The following is a 22,722-nucleotide window of genomic DNA, read 5'->3' as shown; positions in this document are numbered from 1 at the left end:
GTAGAAGCGATCGCAGAGCGAGGATCGCTGTTCATTCGGAGCGTTGCATGATCATCTCGATCTTGTCGCCTGCTGCAGCGATCAGCGGAACGGTGAGACAGCAGTCAAAGTCTTGCGTCTTAATCTCATTGACCTGAGAGAGAGAGAGAGGGAGAGGGATATATTATATATACATATATATGATCGGCAATGATCGGCTGAACTCGCCTGCATGATGCGATCGAAGGGCTTCAGCTGGCCACACATATCCGCCGGGCCGCCGCTGCGTATGCGATTGATGAAGACGCCTCGCTCGTAGAGCCCATCCGAGACAGAGAAGCCATAGTCATCGTAGACCTTATCCTTGTAAAGTGTGACATGGAAGACGCGCTGCTGCTGCTGCTGCTGCTGCTGCTGTCCTTGCTGCGGATCCTTGTTGCTGCTGCTGGCCTCGGTGTTGGTCGAGGGACTGCGCGGGCGTCGCTGCACCTTGGCATAGATGGCCTGCGTTGCAGCTGGCAGGCTGCAGCTGGAGCTGCTGTTGATGTCGTGGCTGCGCAGTATCTTCAGGTCAACCACGTCGCCCAGATGATGCAGCTGGCTGGTGGCATGCGAGAGCGGCATGCCCTGCACCGAGTGCTCGTCGATGGCCAGCAGCTGATCGCCCACGTGTATCTGTCCGTTCTTAAACGCAATTCCACCTAGGCAAACGAGCAGGTGGAGCAGGTGCATCAGTTGTTTGCTGAGTGTTAGCTATCTCTCAGCACTTACCCTCGACCAGGCCGCTTATGGTGATCGGCTTGGTAATATCCTCGCTGCCCGCCAACGTGATGCCCAGCAGGCCGCCCTTCGGCTCCAGCCGCACTGTGAAGATGATCTGATGCAGGCTGCTGCCGCTGCTCTTGCTGCTGGAACTGGCCGCCGAGCCATACACCTTGCTCTCCATGGGCGGCGGCAGAGCGGTGCAGTCCACGCTACGTGAGATTGGTGCGATTAGGATGGGGTCTAGCTGTCGCCGTTGGCAAGGACCACTCACCTGGCATAACGATTCAACTCGTAGCCGCCGTAATGAGACGCCTGCTCATGCTCCTCGTCCTGTTCGTCCTCCTCCTGCTCGGCCAGTTCGGTGGTCAGGCTCTGCGTGTTGGCCGTGCCGTTGGCAAAGCCGCGACCATTGCCCACCGGCCAGGCGCCATTGGAGGGCGGATGCCGCAGCTGCACCGACTGCAGGCTGCCCGTCTCATCGAGACTCGAGTTGGCACGGAAGTAATCCGGCTGCGGCGTGCTCGACTTGAGTGAGATGCAGTCGTTGTACTTGACCTCACCATACTTGGAAGCCACGTAGGCGCTGCTATACAGCTCATTGTCCCCACCGCCGCCTCCGCCGCCAGCCACCACGGCGGTGGTGCAGTTGCTGTAGATGGGTGGGCTGGGCAGAAAGTCGGGCAGCACCACACGCTTAATTGTCAGCGTGGTGAAGTCCGTTGGGGCTGCCGCTGTTGTCGCTGCCGTGGCCGTTGGCAGCTCTTTGAGCAGAGCATCCACGTTGAAATGCTGCACCGGATGCTGATCCACAGCTAGCAGTATGTCGCCCGGCCGCAGCGTGCCACAGCGATGGGCCGGACTGCCCATCTTGACATCGGAGATGACCAGACCTCCGTGACTCGAACCGCTCACACTCAAGCCCAGGCCAGATTTGCCCGCGCGCAGCAGCTTCACGTTGAACACACCGCTGGAGGGCACCACCGCGTCTGGCATATCGAACTCCACCTCCAGCTCCAGCCAATGGGCTGCAGCATGGGCACCGCCACCGGCACGGCCATCGAGCAGCTGCCGCATGGCCGCAGCGTCCAGGCTGTACATCTTATTGATGGCCACAATGCGATCACCCGGCTGTATGCATCCGCTGCGATCGGCCACCGAATCGGTCACGATTTGCGCAATGCTGACGGCGCGTCCACAGCTGCTGGCAGCGCCCAGCACAATGCCAGCGCCCTGGCTGCAGTCGAGCAGCACCGGAAAGCTTTCGGCCCGGCACAGACCGCCGGCCAGACTGCTTGCATGTCCATTGCCAGCGGCGGCCACAGCTGTGCCCACCACAGCACCAGCTGCCCCGCCAGCCTCCAGCGGCAGCGAGCTCTTGCGCACGAAACGCTGCCGGCCCGGCCGGCCCGTCGACTTGCGTGATTCCAGCGTGCTGAAGCTATACTTGGGACTGCCCAGCGCTGTGTGACCTATGCGAAAGAGACAAGAATCCACATTAGCCGCTGCTCCCTGCTATTTATAGACGCCCAGCGCTGCCCCACTGTGCCCAGCTGTTTGCTTAGCCACACAATTTACGATCCTGCCTTGGCCAAGCTTGGCCAAAAAGCTTTTAGCACTCGTCGCCTTCAGCTGATGCGCCATGTGTGAGAAATAGTTAATTGCAGCTAATCCACGTTGTGTGTGTGTGTGTGTGTGTGTGTGTGTGTGTGTGTAGCTCGCTGTTTGTTTACCCGCGTCGATCTTGCCTAAGAATTTACGGCCCTAAGTAGTCGCCCATTGTCGCCCCCCGAAATATTCGTCTTTCCAAATACAAATTGATTGGCATTCAATGTGCTAGAGCGAGGGTTGCCCAAGCAGTTTGTCTATAATGTGTAGTGTGTCGCAAGAGGAAGCGACCTAGAGAGAGACCAGTTCTATGTCGGCTTTCAAATACTGCTTTTAGTCTAAGCCTGTTCAACTGGGTATTGTTTGGCTCTGGCCAGTTGGGAGCAACTGTTGGGGCAGCCCTCGCCTGAGCATTTAGTTGTTTAGCCTTGTTGATAGCCGCCGCTGCTGCTGCTGTTCATTAGCCGAACGCCCACGCAACGAGACCTTCAACTGCACCATGTTTGGCGGCTTTTGGCATTGCACAAGCAGCCAGCGATGGGAGCACTTAGATAGCCCAAAAAGGAGCCCCAACGAAATGCAGATGGAGACGAAAGATGGGTGCTGGCGATGGCAGCGCTCTGACTCTGCTGTTCGACTTACCTCGTCGTGCCAGCGCGTGTGCCGGCATGATCTGCATTTGTGTGTAGCCGCGGCCGGTGCCGGTGTCCAATATGGTCATCACCTCGTCGGGACTGTAGGCCCTGTGCTCGATCATGGTGTCATCAATGGAGAGCACCTGATCGCCGACAGATAAGGCGCCACAGCTGCAACACACAAAGATCGAAGCATTTCAGTTTGCAGTTTTCAATTTTCAATGCACGATTTCTCACGCTAGTCAAGCTAAAAGTTTTGCGTGCTGCCAGACTAGCTAAAAATAACAATGTGGCAACGCTGAATTGCTTAAGATGTGCATTAGCTTGGCTGTGATTGAATTAGTGCTAAAATATAAGTTATTATAATACTCAAAACAAGGTAAAGAGTTGCCAGATTAGCTAAAAATAACAATGTGGCAACACTAAATGACTTAGCTCTGCATTAGATTAACTATGATTGAAGATTTGCTGCTTTTCAAGTTACTTTAACACTCAAATCAACTTCAAGTGTTGCCAGATTAGCTAAAAATAATAATGTGGCAACCCTGAGTTACGTTAGCTGTGCATTGGCTTGGCTGTGCTGGAGTAGTTATTGAATATCAAGTTATTTTACGACTCAAATCAACTTCAAGTGTTGCCAGATAGGCTAAAAATAATAGTATGGCAACGCTGATATAGCCATTTCTATGGATATTTGTGGAAAGTAGATGTATAGTAATCTGAATAGCTTCAACTTAGCTCATTATTAGAGTAGATTTAATTTATTTTCCAGGCGATGCAACTGGAATTTACATTAGCTTCAGACTCACCGATCGGCAATACTGGCGGGTAGTATGCTGGCTATATAGATGCCCGATTGGGCGAGTTCGTCGATTTTGTCTGTGCTGCTGCTGGCTGTGCCCGCGGAGTTGGTGCCCGTGCTCGTATAGTTGCATAGCACCAGGCCCAATTTATCATTGAGGGGTCGTTCGATCTCAATGAGCAGCGGGCCCATCGAGAATTCGACGCTCTGCACAACGGAGACGTCGTATTCGATGGTTAGATTCGTATAGCCGGAAACGTGACCGCATTTAATGATCTGCTGTGCCTCCGCCAAAGTCTTTCCAATGAGCGAGATCTAAACAGAGAGAGAGAGAGAGAGAGGGAGTGAGTGTAAGAGTGGGAGAGTTTACGGAAATGGCTCAACGGAAGCGTCTGTCAGCAATCGTCAGCAGGTGTTTGCCATCACTCGGTTCATTGGACACTTACATTATCGACGCGCAGCAGCCGATCGCCTGGCTTGATCCGGCCGGTCTTATAGACTGGGCCGTGCAGTCTGACGTGCGTTACGATCAGCGGATAATCGGCACCGCCTCGCAGCGTTAGACCCAGGCACCCGCTCTCACGCTCCACGGTGATCTGTGCCAGCTTCGAGGTAACATACAAACTGTTTTGGGAAACTGCAGTGACAAATACCAAACATGAGAATCAAGCAATAATCAACGATTATCGATCAAGTGATCAAGAATCAGTGATCATCCATAAGCGATCAACAGTCAACGATTAGCGATCAGTGATCAGCGCGCTTCACAGTATCACTGTGATCACGGATCCTGAATCAGAGATCATCCAGCACTGATCCTCGATCAACGATTATCGATTTGTGATCAGCGATCAGCAAACTGCAATCAGTGATCAACAACCAGTGATCAAGTATCAATGATTAACCATTACTGACAAACGATCAACGAGTATCACAGTATATCTGTGATCAGTGATTCAGAATCAATGATCATCCAACAACGATCATCTGTCAGTGATCATCGATCAACGCCTAGGGATCACACTTACTGCATTCGGGCAGCGAATACTCGATCTCCACGATGGCCGGCGCCGTATCCGTTCCGTTTGCGCACAGCATATTCATAATCTTCTGATTGCTCAGCCCAATTGTTGAGATGCCATCGATCTGGTGCAGACGATCGCCTGGCGCCAGAAAATCGGCCGCATGACCCACTGGATTGAGTGCGCCAATAACAGGTGGATACGATAGATCATTGCGCTCTGTGGGTATAACAAATCGACTAGGTAAATCAATATGCCATGAATCGCGCTCAATCGAGCTGTTCAAATAAACAAAGCGCCAAGTGCAAGTCAAGGCAGACCCATTAATCTAATCGCTAGACGTGTGATTGCCCGTAATGCCACAGGTGGCCTAGCTCTCTCTAAATTGATTTTCCAGTTCATTTATAAGTCTAAAACTTTAGCAGAATGTCAGTATGCTCAGTAAAGATTGATTCTATGAAATGGTTTGGGCTGCTGATGTATTTCCATTTCAGATTCTAGATAACAGCTAGGATGACGGCATCTACTTCAAATGCTTCAGATATAGCTTGATATAGCCTTGATTTCCTTCCCACTATGGCTCAAGCATAAACAGTTTCACAGTCTCACAGTCACTTGACTTTAGTTAATATATATACCATATATCAATATGCTCTTCAGTTATATGATTTCTGATAAGTTGAGTGTTAGCTTTGACTGTCTGTTGTCCACTGCCCGCTGCCCGCTGCCTGCTGCCTGCTGCCTGGGTCTCCATTACCAATTCTGTCAGCAACTCGTCAGACGACACAGTCGCCTCTTCTGACCAAATAAAATCGTAGAAAAAACTACAAAAATTATATTAAAAAAAAAAAACAAAAACAAATAGAAAAACTACTCGTAAATAAATGTATGCTTAAAAAGCGGCTGGCCGCCTTGTTGTTATGACAAACAGCGCGCCAGAGGGCAGCCGTGGCGAGGTGCATGTGCGGTCGCTGGCAAAATGCCAGGCCAACAAAAGCTAGATGAGGCACCCTGCTAATGCCCCTGACGCTGCCCCACCCACATTTGCATTACGGCTAACATAATCGAAGGCGAGGACAAGACGTCATCGACCAAAAGCTTACGTCAGACGTCCAGACTCTGGCTCGCAGCTGAACTATGCTAGGGTTAAGCTTGTGCTCCCTCTCTCATTCACGCTGTCTCTCATTCATTCTCGTTCTCTCAATCCCTCTCTCTCTCTGTCTCTCTCTCTCCCTAGCCGCTAGCCGCTTCGCGCAGTGTCGAGATTAGTCAGGGCAAATGATATAAAATTTCTAGACTACAGACAACATCTACGTCCGCCAACGAAATATGTATTATAATGTCTGGCAGTCGACAGACTCGCCACGCCCGCCGGCCGGAGGCGGGGGCGGTGGCGTCGTCAGCAGCAGATTGAAATGATGATTTATTTTGGCAGCGGCGACGACGTCGGCAAACGCTACGCCGCGTTATCGACGCGAACGCGTTCCGCATTCAAATCGCATCGGCCCACTTTTTGGCTGGAGATCAAGACCGACCCAAAAAGCTAGAGTCGCAAATTGAAGCAGGGCCAGCCCATTTGGTAGGCAAGCAACATGAATTGCTTCTGACTCAATAGTTCATCAGCAGACGAAAGAACTTCAAAAAGTATCTTTAACGAAAGGCTGCTTGGCTAGTTAAATGTGGATTTATAACCAAATTATAAATGCTACTGAAAAGTATCTGAAAGATACACAATGTAGAAGATACAGTGGCATCGTATCTTTATGTTTATTTGGCTGAAATTTTAACATTTGCTCTGTATTTATTATGATGTTTCTTTAAGATATTGTACTTGTTTCTATAAGATACTTTTAAGCAATGGAAATGTATCTGAAAGATGCACAATTCGAAATATACAATGGGATTGTATATTTATGTTTATTTGCCATCAATATCAGCATTTTGTGAGTGCTTATTACGAAGAATCTTAAAGATGTATCTACAAGATGCATATAAACAAAAGTATCTTTAAGATGCGAAACCTAGAAGATACAATGCCATTGAAAAAGTTCATTCGTTCTTTGTGTTGCTTTGACTTGAGTATTGTACACATTTTCCCAGACATTGAAAATGTATCTATAAGATACATATATGCTATAAGAATGTATCTATAAGATACAAATTTTATTAGGTACAACATAACATTGCAGAAGTATTCCGATGTTTATTAAGCTTAAACTTTGTTTTTATTAAATGTATCTTTGAGATACTGCAAATGTATCTGAGATGCCTGTGTATAAATTGTATATATATTTGTGATATTCATACAACAAATTGGATCATTGTGATTGTATCTTTAAGATATTTCGCTTACTTTGTATATGTATCTATGAGATACTTTGTCAACTGCAGTCTATCTCATATTGACATTCATCTACCAGACTTCCTTTGCGTATCTCTAAGATACGACATTTTTGTATCTTAAAGATACAAATGCTATATCCACAAGTTACATCACAGCAAACACAAATATGAGACTAGAGCCAAAGAGAAGCAAACATAAACATCGTTCCCTAAAGCTTGACAGCTAACATTACCATGTTAAAGCGACGCTGTTAATGTTAATGCCAATGTTAAGTCAATGTTGACAAATGCTTTGAAGCGCAAAGCGCTCAGCTTGAGTGTGTTTGGCATATGAGGAGATTGAAGACTGAAAACTCTTGGTTGAACTGAACAAATATACACATCATACGTTTTCCTAAATAACAAAATAAACATTCTGTTGCCCATAATCGAGGCCCTTATACCCAAATAATATATCTAACTTATCGCATCGTTTACGTCGGTCAATTGCAGCCCTTAGCTTACGCCTATAAATTTGTTTTTAGATAATTATGAAATAATTGAAAAATCTTTCAATCAATTCCAACTTCAACTGACAGCTGTCAGAAATTAGATTTTTTAATTGAACAATCAAATATTTTTCGATGCGGGCTTCTGTTCTCTATCAAGAGTTGTGCAGCTGCGTAAATTGCTAACAAGGCGAATTCATAATAGATTTCGATCCCTTCCCACTTACCTGCAAAACTGATTGCCAAATGGAGAGCGTTGCGTGGCAGCGTGATCGTGGCATAGGTTGTGCCTCGCTCCGGTGCCAGTCCGGAGTCCTCCGATTGCGCGGGGCTCATCGCTCGGTCAACTGCAAAGGGAAGCAGAACGGGAAAATGTATATCAGCATATGGCATCAAATCAACATCAAAGGTGTTCGCCAGACAAAGACGTTCATTGACCGCAGCACCAGCAACCCACCCACCCACTCTCACACACACACACACAACCTGCCTCCGCCTCGCTCATAATTTTGCCAAGCGCAGTCAAAGGGAGCTGTGTGTAAGGAGGGGAGGTGGGCTACCATGCATTTCTTAATTTATTCATCAGCCGAAAATAAAAACAAAAACAAAAAAAAAAAAAATATATATATATATATATATATATATATATATATATATATAATAGATGTAACAGCAAAGAAAACTAACAAAAAAGAAGATCAAAGCGAGTTGCAGACATTTCGCCATGGAATTTTCGCCTTTGCGGCTGGCGTAGAACAGCATGCCCTTATGGGCCGGGCCACGCCCACCTGGCCAATATTTGCCATCGAGTGAATCACACACCAAAAAGCCAACGACCTTCAGCATTGTCAGCGCTTCAATTAAAATGCCATCGAACAAGACCAAAAACAAAAAAAAAAAAAAAAGAAATTCAATGGAAAAAACAACGAATTAATCTTTATGAATTTTTTATGTTTTTTCTTGCCTGCGCAGGCCTCTCCAGATGGCACGACTCCTTGTTTGTGTGAAGTACCTCATATATAGAGCATACATAGTCTAGAGACATATAGTAATAGACTAAGGCTGAACAGCAAACGAACCATGAGGCAAGCAGTTGAGGCAGCTTGAACTATCTCCAGCCAAGAAGTTCGCTCGAGCCATAAGTTAAGCTATGCCAACCAGTTTCCTATATACTCCGAGATTGATCTATGTAACAGTAAAAACAACCTGACTTTTCATATATGAATATAACAAAATTTGAAGTTTTATTCTTAACGCCCTTTTAATATAAACTTTTAAAGCTGAAAGATCACTTATATACATATAGAAGCTGCTTCTATTGACGTCTCTAAGAAATGATTTTATGTTGAGTACTGCCGCTGTCTGGCAACCTTTTCTGTGGCGATGTGGCAATGCTGTTTGTGACACACGGCGTATGCGCGATCTGCAACAATTGCGGCGTTGCGCTCCATGTGGGGCCACAGTCAAGCAGCAACAGACGCGCACCTCAGCCTCAGCCACAGCCGCACAGTCACACTCACACACACACACACACACACACACACACACACACACACACACACACACACACACACACACACACTCACACACACACACACAGCGTAACAACTTTGACGTAAACGGCGGTCGCTGCGGACGCGACTTTTATTTTCCAACGCTTCAATGGCGCATAAAGTTTTTCTTAATGCCCGCCCGAGTATGAAAAACAAAAACAATAATTAGGCAAAATTAAAAAAAAAGCAGCAACAAATAAAAAAAAAATAAAAAAAACCAAAAAATAATAGCATAAGCCAAAGACAAGGGCGGAGAAGCTAAAAAACGTAACGTTGAAATTTTGTGCGTTTCGCTTCATTTGCCAAGCACAACAGCAAAATGTATCTACAAGATACATTTGCCCAGATGCGTACAGACACAGATACAGATATACTATGTAGCACAGATAGTTAATATATGTATTAGAACTGCTTGTATATATATATATAAATATATATATATATATATATATATACATTGTGTAAATCGTTTTTTTGGCTTGTTTTGAATTCTGTTTGGTTTTTAAGCAGCGAAATAGGGCATATTGTTGCTGTTATAAGTTATGAACATCTCAATATATTACTAAATATGTTTCACGTCCCTCTGGTTCAATGATCGATTGCTTGCAATTATCGATAAATAATCGATTTCCCGCCAAAAGGTACCCTTCCTTCAGTGCTTCCAAACTATTTACAGCCAAAGAGACTTCGATGTCTTGGACACCTAGTGCCGATGCAGGGTATCTGCTAGTCGAGCATTTGAGACAGTGTAACTTGTATGTTAGATTTCAGCCGTGTTTATTTTCCATCTATTTTTTTGTTGCCATTTTTTAGCGCTTCTCTGGCTTTTTGCACTTTCTGACATTTCGCTTGCTTCCTTTTGGGCCCGTTCGCTTTGAAGTCATTTTACAGTTTTACATTTCTATATTTACGATTCTGCTATTCATTTCTGTTTTTTGTTTTCGGTTTTCTGTTTTTGCTATTTTCGTGCGGCTTTTCATTTTGATTTTCCACGAGCTGCTGCACGTTTTCCTCATGATTCTCTTTTATTTTTGACATAATTCATTGGATACGCCGAGCGGAAATCATGTCTACGCTTAGTTTCTGTTATATATGTATATATATATATATATATATATATGTATATATTCATATCTATTATTATGTAGTTTTATGCGGTTTTTGCCATTCAGAAAGTTGCGCTGAATCAAAGGCGTTTCATCGATTGCTAACCTGAGCTGTTAAATATTTTGTTTTGCTACAAATGTCAGATGAAGGCGAAAATCCATTCTGTTTAAATAGTTTGCTTGAATATTGTGTGGAAATCTTCGGCTTTCCATTTCTGCACATAAAAATAGAAAATTTCATTAACAGAAAACATATTGAAAGTCAAGCTCAAGAAAGGCAACTAAACTCAAGACATTTCCAGATGAACCAAAAACTTAGAGGCTGTTCTATTCCGCTTTGTTCCACCATAAACAAATTTGTCCATCATCTACATGGTCCAACCGTGGTAAAAAACTCATAGCATGTTTCATTCCATAAGGTTTCATTTGCATTCCATTTGTTTCCAACCAACATGTGTTCGATTCCATTTCATTCCTTATCATAATAAGTAAAGCAACACTCAAACACAATCAATTGAGCTAAGCTAATTTTAAATAACACATGTTTCATTCCATTTCATTTCGCGTTTCATTCCACTTTGTTCCCTACTCTCTCAAAGCGCTTTGCAACTATTGAGCTACAATACATATTTAACTTTAAGCATTGTAGACCTGTTCCATTCCATTCCGTTCCGCGCCAATTGCTTTCAATTTGTTGCGGGTGACAAGCCTTTTGGGTGACTTCTTCATTAGGAAATTTGCAAATTGACGGGCAAATTCACATTGCCATTTGCAGTTCCGTTTAGAAGCCGACTGACTGCGAGCTGGCTGGCTGCTGTGGCGTGGCAGGGGCCTGGGGAGTGGGCAGCGGGAAGTGGGCGTTGGCAATCATTAAAAACTATTTTGGTGTTTTGCTTTGGTTATGGCTGTCCGCTCGATTTTATGGCCAACTCGCAGCTCGCTTTTTGGCATTTGCCAGCCGTTGCAGTTGCAGTTGCAGTTAAATTTATCGGCGACAGTTGCGCGCTGCATGTTGCAAGGCGGAAATTGCGCTCAGCCGCAACGTTGCCATTGCCAACTTCCTGGCCATACGGCTAATCCTGGCAATTAAACAGATCACAGCTCACAGATCACTTGGCAGGCATTGAGTAAACTAGACGAAACAGTTGGACAATTGAATGGCAGCACTTGAAGGCCGCCCAAGCGCCATGGAAACAGCTTCAGCTAGCAACTGGCTGACTGCTTGACTGACTGATGGACTGATTGACTAACTGGCAGACAGTCGCCGCGGCACACAGCTCGCTGGGGGTCGCTTCTGTTTGCATTTGCGGCACATTTGCAACAAGACATTCCAGCGGACGCTTTGCCACATTTACTTTGAAAATAGACATCATACAAAAACCTAAACAGTAGCGGAACTCCCTCTACTCTTCCTCTATCTCTCTCTCTCCCTCTCCGTCCCTCGCTCTCTAAGCAGACTTCAGCATGCTCGCATGTTTCCCCTTTAATATATGTATTCATACATCTGTTAATAATCTTCAATATGTTGCAAGCATCTCTTGACTAAATGAGTTCATTAGGGGCATTCCCAACTGGGTTTTTTCATTTGTTATTTGCATGCTGTTTGTATAGCTTTAACCCATTAGATTTGACAAGAGGTATTCAAAGAAATGTCTTATTCTCTATCTTTTTCTTTCTATCTATCATCTATCTATCTTCCAGGCTTATATTCCTTCATTTCCTCGCTCTTTGTTGCCCTCTCTCTCTCTCTCTCACACGCACTCTTTATATTTTTTCTATGCCTATGTCTCTCTATAGCTCTCTCAATATAACTGTCTTCCAGACTCACGCTCCCATATTGCCCTGCTCTTTGTTGCTCTCTCTCTCTCTCTCTCTCTCTCTCTCTCTCTCTCTCTCTCTCTCTCTCTATGCTTTAACTTGATTTTCTATTTATCTCTCTCTATCTCAACTATCTCAATCTCTAGTTCTCCTCTATGTCTTTTGTCTCTGCTTCCCCTTGACTCACTGCTTCTAGCTCTCTCTCAATCTCTCAGTGTTTTTCTCTCAATCTGTCTCCATATCTCTTTCAATCTATCCATCTTCTAGTCTTGTATTCCCCTCTCTGTCTCTGTTCACTCTATGTTTTCCTTTCTATGCCTATCTGTCTCTGTCTCCCTCTCGTTATTACTAGTCCTCATCTGCCTGTCTATGTCTGTCTTTTGTCTCTACTCTCCCTTTCTCTGCATATCTATCTCTTTCTTGGCTGCCAATCCTTTCGATAAACTAACACGCACTTTGACAGCAACATAAGAGATCATTTAAGTCTAGCAAAAAGCAATGTTTACTCCCAATCTTCTGGTTAGCTAACTTTTAGCTGAAAAACTTTGAAGATAGATTTTCATGTGAATGGCTATTCCCACCCTTCCCCAAAGAAGCTTTCAATTCCCTCTCCCCGTTACTTGACAGGTGTTCCGCTTAACTGCAATGTGGGCCAACGAATTCGTGGCGATTGATTGACGTTCGAGTTGATGGGGCTGCATTGACAGCTCCGACTGTTTGTTATTCCCTGCACTAGCGCAATAAACAAGCTGAAAGAAGAAGAAGCACAAGCACAAGCACAAGCAGAAGCACAAGCAGAAGCAGAACAGTACGCGCACTTCGAGTGCTGGGCCTAATAGTTGATGGCCGCTCCTCGATTCAGAATATGCGTGTGTCCATTAACCCGGACACTTCATAATGGACGACAGTTACAGAGCTGAGAAATATGTATGTCAAAATGTGGACAGGGCCGAGGAGAGGGCAGGGAATAGTCGGCTAGGCCCCAAAGGGAAAGGCGAAGACAAGAACGAACAACAAGAAAAACCAATTATTGCAAATGAACTCGAGTGTGGTTCCGCAAAAACAAAAATGTCAACATCTGATAAAGCCGCGAAAAATCGGGGCGCGGGCAGCGGGTAGCAGGAACACTGTGGCAAGGGCAGCGGATGCAGCCAAAGTGCAACAGCCGTTGAACCGAACTGAACTAAACTGAACTGAGCTGAACTAAGCACAACTCAGAACTCGCAACTCAACTCTGTTCAGCTGGAAGGGGAACTTTGGTGGCGGGTGTTGCAATGAATGTGGCATGCAGCAGTTGCAGCTACTGCACTCAGATCCTCGAGTATTTAGCGAGACGTTGACATTTATGCGTCGAGCCCCATAAAGAACACAATATGCAGGGCTGAATGCCGCAGTGGCGGAACTAGTTCACGTGAACTGCAGTTGTGAAATCAGAAAGGCAATGTTACTAACAGCATGTTAAGCGGCTGTTAACTGACGACTTATAGACAAAACTAATTCAAAGACTTGACATAAGCTGTTAAGCTGCTGTTAAAGTGTGACGTGCTGTTAACTGCTATGTTAAACACTTAACACTTAGCAGTTAACAGCTTTGCAAAATTCTCCCACTATGTTAAGTTGCTTATGTTAAAGTCAAACTGTTAACTGCAACATCAGCCTAAAGCCATTCGTTCCGACTCCAGCGCAAAACGTTGCCTGTCCCTGCTTTAACTGTGAATGGATTGCAGTAGACACAGGCACACAATACATGTATATATATGTATATATGTGTGTGTGTGTGCATGTTCATATGGTATGATATGTGCTCATTATGACGCCGTTTTGCTGTACAAAATATTTGCGAGGCAGGCGGGGCAGGAGAATTGATTTATGCCCATAAGAGTTGTTGTCGCCGCGGCGTCAACTCTTTCATATGCCAAAGCCAAAGGGGCAGCTCCTAATGAAGAGCCCAAGCAGCACAACAATTTCATTTGCAAATGCAGCATTGCCACCCCCGCTCTCTCTCCCTCAGTGCCACGCTTGAGGCACATGAGTTCTATTTGCCTTGCAGTTGCTCTTATCGCGCCACAATGTACTTGCCGCAGTTAGGGGCACAGATTTATGCCCCAAAATGTTAATAGCCCATAACCAATCCCCGGTCGCATAGCCAACGCACGTACCGAACCGAAATTGAGTTTCGCTTGTTGGTTTTTCGTTGCACGTGATAAGGTTTTTCCAGTCCAGTGCAATTACCATTCGAATGGATATTCAATTTCCCTATTGACATAATGAAAGGCGTTCTCTGTGTATCGTGCAACAGCTTATCACAACAACTCGCATGTGCCCCACATCTGAGAGCCATACGAGTCTCATAACTAATACGTGAAGCCATCAATGGGTAATAGATCACCACAGCTATCTACTATATAGATAGATAGTTCTATTTGCAAGGGGCGTTCGTTCTATTTGGGCTAAGTCAGTGATAAACATCAAAAGAAACTAAATATCAATCAATCTCCTTCAATAGCTGCCCGTAAAACGTTTACGAATGACAAACAAAAGAGAAGAGGAGAGAATGGGAGTGAGAGTGAGAGTGAGAGTGAGAGTGAGAGTGAGAGTGAGAGTGAGAGTGAGAGTGAGAGTGAGAGTGAGAGTGAGAGTGAGAGTGAGAGTGAGAGTGAGAGTGAGAGTGAGAGTGAGAGTGAGAGTGAGAGTGAGAGTGAGAGTGAGAGTGAGAGTGAGAGTGAGAGTGAGAGTGAGAGTGAGAGTGAGAGTGAGAGTGAGAATGAGAAAGAGAAAGAGAAAGAGAAAGAGAAAGAGAATGAGAATGAGAATGAGAATGAGAAAGAGAAAGAGAAAGAGAAAGAGAAAGAGAAAGAGAAAGAGAAAGAGAAAGAGAAAGAGAGTAAGTAAAAGAGAATTAAATACAAACAGAGCTTTTCAGCTTTAGATTTTTAGGTACTCTCTGATCTCTCTAAGAAGAATGAAAATATTAGGATCTATCTTGTATCTGTAAGCTGGCAGCTGTTAGCTCTCAAATATTTGTCGCTCGCATAGCTATTAAAGATATGCTGAGAGCTCGCTGAACATTCTCAACATTCATAATTAACACGTGCAGAGGGCGTTGACAAAAATCGCGAAGGACTGACGACATTCAAGTTATGGAAGCTGCACCAGATGCAGATACAGATACAGCTATAGATACAGATACAGATACAGCTACAGCTACAGCTGCGGCCCGGCAACAGACAAATAATTATGCTCAATGTGTGGGGAATGGCTGATGGAGTCGACTCTAGGGAGACGACAGATGGGAGCTGGGAGCTGGGAGTTGGGAGTTGGGAGACTGCAGTTGAAGTGAAGTCGCCGCGCGTATTCTAGCAGTCGCCGTCTGCCACAAACTCTACAAATTAATCCAAACGGTAGACGACAACAACAACAGCAGCAGCAACAATAGCAGCAACTTGCAACAGCCAACAGGCAAAGCAAAAACAACAGCAACAAATTACATTAATCGTGTGCCTTCGGTGCGCTGAGCAAACCGATGATGATGATGATGATAATGAAGTAGCTGAAGCTGACGATGATGATCAAGTTGCTAATGACCATTTGGCTGGCTGTTTCTTTTCATGAATACCCTGTATGCAGGCAAGAGGCATGCTGCACTAAGACAGCTAAGGTTGACTCTAAAGCTGAGATCTTGTTCGATTTGAGTCAAACTTTGATGGAAAATGATGTATCCCAGCCCTTCTATAAAGAACAGATATTTATATATATAAAGAAAAATAGCACATGTAGGGTATGTGCTAGTCGAGCAGCTGGCATTTTCATGATATTGTCATTTGCTCGCTTTTGTTTTTGTTACTATTTTTAGCCAAGTTGAAATTGTGACAGTTTTTCCTGCCAAGACCAAACGACGATGCATTAAATGTCCACAGCCCTTGTCACGGTGTGTGTGTGTGTGTGTGTGTGTGTGTGTGTGTAGAGGAGCTTGAAGTGCGTATGCAGTAGCTGCTATCAACGCGTACAATGCGCGCTCTCTGTGCAGCAGACATTTACCCCAATATTTATGTATTTTCAATTCTAAATACATTTCATAGACTTGCTATATATATATATATGTGTGTGTGTGTATGTGTGTGTGTGTGTGTGTGGTGCTGAGTGACGTCGTTGTTGCAAATTTCGCGCAGAAATGTAAACAAAAGTCTGACAATTGCCACAGCAGTTGCAACTGTTGCAACAACAGCAACAATATTTGCATGCACCATGGATACAAAGGCCTAAAATTATATAGAAAAATTATATAAAATTATATATAGAAATATTATAAATATATATATATATATATATATATGTATATATATATATATATATATATATATATATATATATATATATAAATTTAGATATATAAAATCTCTCTTTATGATATATATATTATTATATTATCTGCCTCAATTTGCCCCACTGTGCGTGGCAGTCAATGCCATTTGCCGCAGCTTTGCTAGCTGCTTTCACAGCTGTTGTTGTTTATGTTATTGTTGTTGCTGCTGCAGTTGTCGCCCAGTGTTGCTTCCGTTTGGTGTGTGGCAGCTTAATGAGAGCAACACCCGAAAGGATTTGCCACAAAACGTAAACGCATCGCCCTCCGGAACTGTCAGATGTCTCACTGTGCATGAGCGTGTGCGAGTGCGTGTGTGTGTGTGTGTGTGTTGCATAAACAAGCCAAAGCAAATGCTGCAATTGCCACAGGGACTTGCCCTGCCCTCTCCATTCGGCCTGTGCTCATTTCGTTTCAATTGCGCCAAACTGTATTGAGGCAACTTTTGTGGCTCTTAGCGCACTTATGGCTGCAGCTCTTCGCTTTTGTTTATGCTTGGCGAAAAAAAAACAAACATTAGACGCACACACACACACACACACGCACAACAAAATGCTCGATTGCCTCAAATCGTGGCATTTGAGCAATTTTTCACATGTCTCTGTCGAAAAGGGAAAAACAAATTTTAATGTTTATCCATTTGCCAGCGACGCGTCATCTTGTCTGCCAGCCAGCCAGCCCCCAAAATCCCAGAGCTAACCCTCGGCATAGAGAGAAAGAGAGAGTGAGAGAAAGTACTTGGCGAACGTCCCTAGAGCCAAACTCATAAACCCCAAGCAGCAGCAGATGAGAGAGATTTTTATTGCAATGCCAACTGCAAGGGCCTGCAAGGGCCTCCCCACCTACCTCCCTCCCCCGCTTCCGACCAACTCCAACACAGAGTCGAAATAAACCCATCAGCCATAAAGTGTCGCAAACAATTTAAATGACCTGTTGATGGATTCGAGGAGCAGGAAACAATTCCCAGGCATAACAAATGTGCCACGAATAAGTGCTATAAATAACTGTAAATACTATATGCACATGCATATATCTATAGCAGATATATAGCTGAGAAATCTGCTGTAAATTTGTTCAGCTCAATTTATTGATCGTAAAACTAATTTCTGTATTAATTATGATCTGAGTTGCTGCAAAAGCGCATTGCGAACATGATTTCCTTTGGCATTTCCCATTTCACATTTTTCCATTTCCCTGCGCAGCTATTCTCACCTTTTTTATATGCCAACATTTACAATTAATCATGCCACTCGTTAAAAGCGAAACACAAGCTTCAGATACAAATGCAAATGTATCTGCAGCGACCCGAATGCATCTCAACTGTCGATCGCATCGAGTTCGATGCTCTAATTTTGACGGGAGACAACGAATTCCATAATTTCCTGGACGTCTTCTTTTATTTTATTTTGTGCATTTAGTTGCAGTTGGACACGTTCGGCCGATTGTATCTTTCAGATATTCGTGTGGGCCGCAGTCGGAAATAGAAACACATCCGATAGCAACTATTAAAACTGATTAATTCTTTTGTGTTGCAAACAAATCACTCCAAAGAGCTGTGTGGCATGCTTTCAAGGAGTTAACAGCGCCTTAACAGTGATAGGAAGCGTGAAATGTTAACAGAGGACTACATTAACAGAAGACACAGAGTTAACAGCGCCAGCCATTAGTCATTCATCTAACAGTGCCTTAACAGAGTACTACATAACAAGAGGATGTGGCGTGTCGTCACAGAGTTAACAGCGCCAGCCATTCAGGGTAAATAGCAAAGCAGTCATCGAGTTAACAGCGCCTTAACAGTGATAGGAAACGTCAAATGTTAGCGCTCATTAGGCATTCATCAGCTAACAGTGCCTTAACAGAGTATTACATAACAAGAGGATGTGGCGTGTCGCCACAGAGTTAACAGCGCCAGCCATTCAGGGTAAATAGCAAAACAGTCATTATATCTTACTTAACAGAAGACTTAACATGAATTGATCAACAATTACTAAGTCAACAGTGCTTTAAAAGCTCTAAATGTTAAATAAAATCGCTTGTCAATCTGTGAGCAGCAGCTGTGGCATGCTTTTGCTAGCAGCCCGAGCAGACTGTGGCACTGTTAAAGCAACTTCACTCAATATGTTAGCATTGTTAACAGCCCTACCTGCAACAGTGACTTAACAGTGGCACTGTTAGGCGACTTAACATTATTAACATTGCTTAAAGCTTAAGCTTAATAGAAGTAAAAGTAAAAGTTGAAGATTTTGATTAAAATTGATCAACCACATTAACAGTGTGTTAACATTTGCGCAGTTAACATTGATTGCTTAGGCTGCGCAAACTCTTTCTAAATACTTCAATCATTTCAGCTGCGACTCAAGAAACCTAGAGTCTTCAACATGTTTTCAATGTAGAGCAGCATTCGATGCATGTCACTTTTTCTATGCTGCACTAAAAAAATGTTCGATTTGATAGCTGCTTTGATGAGTGCTTAATGCGAGCTATAAAAATTGAATATGAAATTGGTTTAGGGTTAGTTTTAGAGCGGCGACAGAAGCAGGGGCAGAGGCAGCTGATTTGTGCCACCATTTGGTGCATTGACATTGCGCACCTTTACGTTTTCTCAGGCCTTGTTTACACACAGTTGAGTGTTAAGTAAACTGCAGTTGTTATTGTTGTTGTTGCTGTTGTTGCTGTTGTTGCTGTTGCTGTTGCTGTGTAAACAAGTGACATCTGGCCGACGATCCATGTTGAGTGGCCGCCCCTTGCCCCCGGCTAGCTGTGCGACAATTCGAGCGGGGGTGTTACAAATGTATCTATGTATCTGCAGGCTGCAGCTCAATTTGTATCTTTAGGTATTGCACGCAGTTTGATCGAAGAGCGCTGAGCTGGGTCAGTCTCACACACACGCAGACATGCCAACAATCTGTGTGGCATTCCGCTCTAGCAGATTAGGCTAGCAAATTGTATGGAAGCGAACGGCGTGGCCAACAATGCGCCGCATCACAAAATATTTAATTAAATGCTTAATTACGCTTGCCATGCCATAAATTCATCAAATGCAATTTAAGCTTACACACGCACACACAGCTGCCCCACGACATGGTGCAGCTCCTTCGCTACGACTGCCCGCTATGCTGCATGCGTTAATGTCCACATGCAGATACAAAGATACACAATTACAGATACAGATACAGATACAGGCACACAGTTGCCAGCAGTTGGTGCTGCGCATCTCGTTTTCATTCATTAACAGAGTTCGGCTAAAGCTGAGCAGCCCGGTCGTCGGGTTAAACGATATGTGCCATAACTCTTCCAGTTCAATCTTTGCAAAGACGACACCAACAACTGACTCGTGACTCGTGACTCGTGAAGCGTGAGTCGTGAAGCGTGAATCGTGCGGCCTCTCCACAGTTGCACAGAGTGCGAAATGCAGCTCAGTCTTCTTAAGGATATATAATATGGGTCAGATCTGTTAACTAACTAACTAAACGAACTTTTGAGTTAACTAAAGATACTAAATCTTAGTAGCTGTATCTTGGCTGCAGCTTTAGATACTGTATCTTACTGGCAGCTCAACTAGACTACAAATAAGGCAAGACTTTACTGAGAATCAACTTAAGATACAGTATCTGAATGAAAGTATCTTAGTACCTATGCTTACAGCCAGCCAGATACTCTAAGATTGAACTGTAGATACAGTATCTTAAAATAAGTATGTGAGTAGCTTAACATACTGTAAACAACTGAGCTGTTAAATATGTGCCCACGACAGTCTGTTAAGTTAACATATTAAATAATGCATCTTAATGGAACTACTTTAGATACAGTAACTCAATAAAACTATCTTTCTGTGTTAACTAACATTTGTTTCATGGCTTAAATAAGACTTTGAAGAGTAAAGCAAATCACTGTTAACATCAAATTAACAGAAAACGCATGCTTCAATGTTATTTTGATTGATTTTGCTAACATTTTGCGCACTTTTCTCGCTCTGCGTTAACTGAATGGCTTGCCATCTGTCAAATGGCTTGGAGCTGTTATTGGCTTTAATTGCGAAACTGAAACTTTTACTCTACTGCTATAACTCAATGGAGAATCTGTGGTCGGGTCAATGAGTCTCCATTTCCATGCCCACACACACACACACACACGCACACACGCGCGTACCGTTAGGCCATTGCACAGTAGATGAAATTGACAAATTGCAGTGAAAATTTAGCTTTTGAAATGAAAACGAAATGCGAGCAATTATTTTTAATTGAAAATGTCAAAGATGTTGGCTGCTGAAAAGCGTCGGCCAAGTCGTCAAGCGGCCCAGCGTGAGCGTAAAAAAAGTATCTCACAGATACAGATACAAATGCGCGCTGCACTGCGTTCTGCTTGAGAAATTCAAACTACACATAAGCAACAAAAACAACAGCAACGACGAAAAGAAAAAAAGAAAAACGTGGAAAACTTATTAGAAGCACTTGAGGGCCACTTTGGGAGGCGGCACCTTGAGCGGAAATGCGATAACCCTGAGCGACGGGAAATCGAAATGAAACATAAAACAGAATACGGCACAGCTAACAGATCGCGAGGTATCTGATCGTCGGGCATATTTTATTATTTGCGTAGAACTTACCGGATAGCATGGGCGCCAGCGCAATGGCATTGGAGTCCTGTTGCTGCTGCTGCTGTTGCTGCAGCTGCAGCTGTTTGCTGGACAGCTCCTGCTCCTGCTTCAGCGCGCTCGACTTGCCGGGCACACAGCCTCCGATTGGTTTCTTTGATTTCCACAATTTCATATTGTTAAGTCACAGAGTTACAAAAAACGATTTCCTTGTAGATTGAATGTGATTTTAGATTTCGGTTGCGCCTGGCAAATCCATTGTTTCGCGCTCTCTCGCCCGCTCTATATATATCTTTTTATAAATTATATATAGCGAGCTGTTTTGGTTTGGTATTCGATTTGTGCTGCATAATCAAGAAACCCAAATAAATACTATAAATTGCACCATTCGCAATAATAAAAAAAAAAGGAAAATAAATGAAAATGTGGAGCAGATACTCACACATACACGCACTCACACACACACACACGCACACACAAGAGTCGCGCGCGTATATTCAAAAATTGAACAAAAAAAAATTGTTAAACGTCTCGCGAGGGCGCGACGTCTGCTGCTGCTGCTACTGCTGCTTGTGGCAGTGGCACGTCCGGTGTACGCGACGAGAAATTGCACAATGATTCAGAAGTCCAACAGGCGCCGGCAGCCCGCTATACGCTAGCCGATCTTACAGTTAGCTGCCTAGCAGCAGCAGCAACGGCAGCGGCAGCGGCAGCGACAGCGACGCATCGCGTCGCTCTGCTTTGTATCTGGCAGATACGCAACAGCAAGCAGACAACGGCGCTCTGCCGCTCTCAATTACGCGCGCTCTCACACTCTATCCCTCTTGCTCTCACTTGCGCTCTCTCTTAGTTCGGCTCTCTCTATTTTCCCTTCTATGAATTTCCATTCGAAAAACTCTCTCCAATGCTCGCTCGCGCCGGCTCTCCTTTCGTTTCTGCCCGAGTGCTTGGCGCGTTTTACCCTGCGGCATAGACAAAACAACAACACAAACAAAATCCAATAAGAATGGTGGATGCTAGAATGTCTGAACTAATAGATATCCTGTACAAAAAATAGACAATAAAATGAACATACCTTTTACATTACTCTTGAATTAACAAGGAAATGTTAATGACAGAGTATTAGAGCAGAAACTTAATATGCCTTGGCTGAAACAACTGTGTTGGCGCCATATAGACCCAACTGTCCATGCGTGCATGTAGGGTATAACTTCGTCATAGGCCCATATGGAACATTTGTGTGTGACTGTTGCGCCAGAGACAGCAGGCGCTAGTATCGCATGCGAGCTTCTAATTGGAAAGCACTCAAATCAGAGCCGACTGATGTGCGATATGCATGACAATGGACAGTGGAGCATCGGAGCAGTAGAGCCAATGGGCACTCAAGGGTTTAGACACCAAACTATCCGTTCGACTTGGTGGCCCCTTTTTGGCTATTTTCGAGGTCGTCTTCCGTCTTGATGATGATGTCGCAAATTTCGCTAATTAGTCACGAAAAACTCGCAGCTCAAAATGGTCACAATGACCAAAATTGGCCAAGTGGCAAATGTGGCATAGAGAAGAAAAAAAAAACAGTAGCTAATGCCACAGAAATGAAAAGCAGCTTTAAAACATCTGCTACCATGTTTGACCTTTGACAATGGTTTTAAATT

At 44.2% G+C, this 22,722-nt stretch overlaps 1 protein-coding gene across 1 annotated transcript; it reads right to left on the bottom strand.

Annotated features, from left to right (window-relative positions):
- Positions 1-18: 18 nt before the first annotated feature.
- On the bottom strand, positions 19-21,550 carry LOC111597250 (glutamate receptor-interacting protein 1). The gene is made up of 11 exons (XM_023311853.2): positions 21,513-21,550; positions 21,083-21,414; positions 7,867-7,986; positions 4,815-5,027; positions 4,233-4,423; positions 3,794-4,101; positions 2,992-3,155; positions 1,016-2,213; positions 751-953; positions 208-680; positions 19-133 (listed from the first exon to the last, which is right to left on the bottom strand). The coding sequence occupies exons 2-11, from the start codon at positions 21,243-21,245 to the stop codon at positions 32-34; spliced, it is 3,135 nt and encodes a 1,044-aa protein (XP_023167621.2). The 5' UTR covers positions 21,246-21,414; positions 21,513-21,550; the 3' UTR covers positions 19-31.
- Positions 21,551-22,722: the final 1,172 nt, after the last annotated feature.

The sequence above is a fragment of the Drosophila hydei genome, unplaced genomic scaffold, assembly GCF_003285905.1.
Source record: "Drosophila hydei strain 15085-1641.00,03,60 unplaced genomic scaffold, DhydRS2 tig00000131-arrow-arrow-pilon, whole genome shotgun sequence".
Lineage (NCBI taxonomy): Eukaryota > Metazoa > Arthropoda > Insecta > Diptera > Drosophilidae > Drosophila > Drosophila hydei.
The sequence above is the reverse complement of the archived record's forward strand: the minus strand, read 5'-3'. Positions and strand labels throughout refer to the sequence as shown.

Excerpts from the sequence above, each read along its gene's own strand:
- LOC111597250 (XM_023311853.2), bottom strand. The coding sequence starts at position 21,245 with ATGAAATTGTGGAAATCAAAGAAACCAATCGGAGGCTGTGTGCCCGGC. Across the intron at positions 7,987-21,082 it reads GCTGGCGCCCATGCTATCCG|TTGACCGAGCGATGAGCCCC; the intron begins GTAAGTTCTACG and ends TTCCCTTTGCAG. Across the intron at positions 2,214-2,991 it reads ACACGCGCTGGCACGACGAG|GTCACACAGCGCTGGGCAGT; the intron begins GTAAGTCGAACA and ends TCTTTCGCATAG.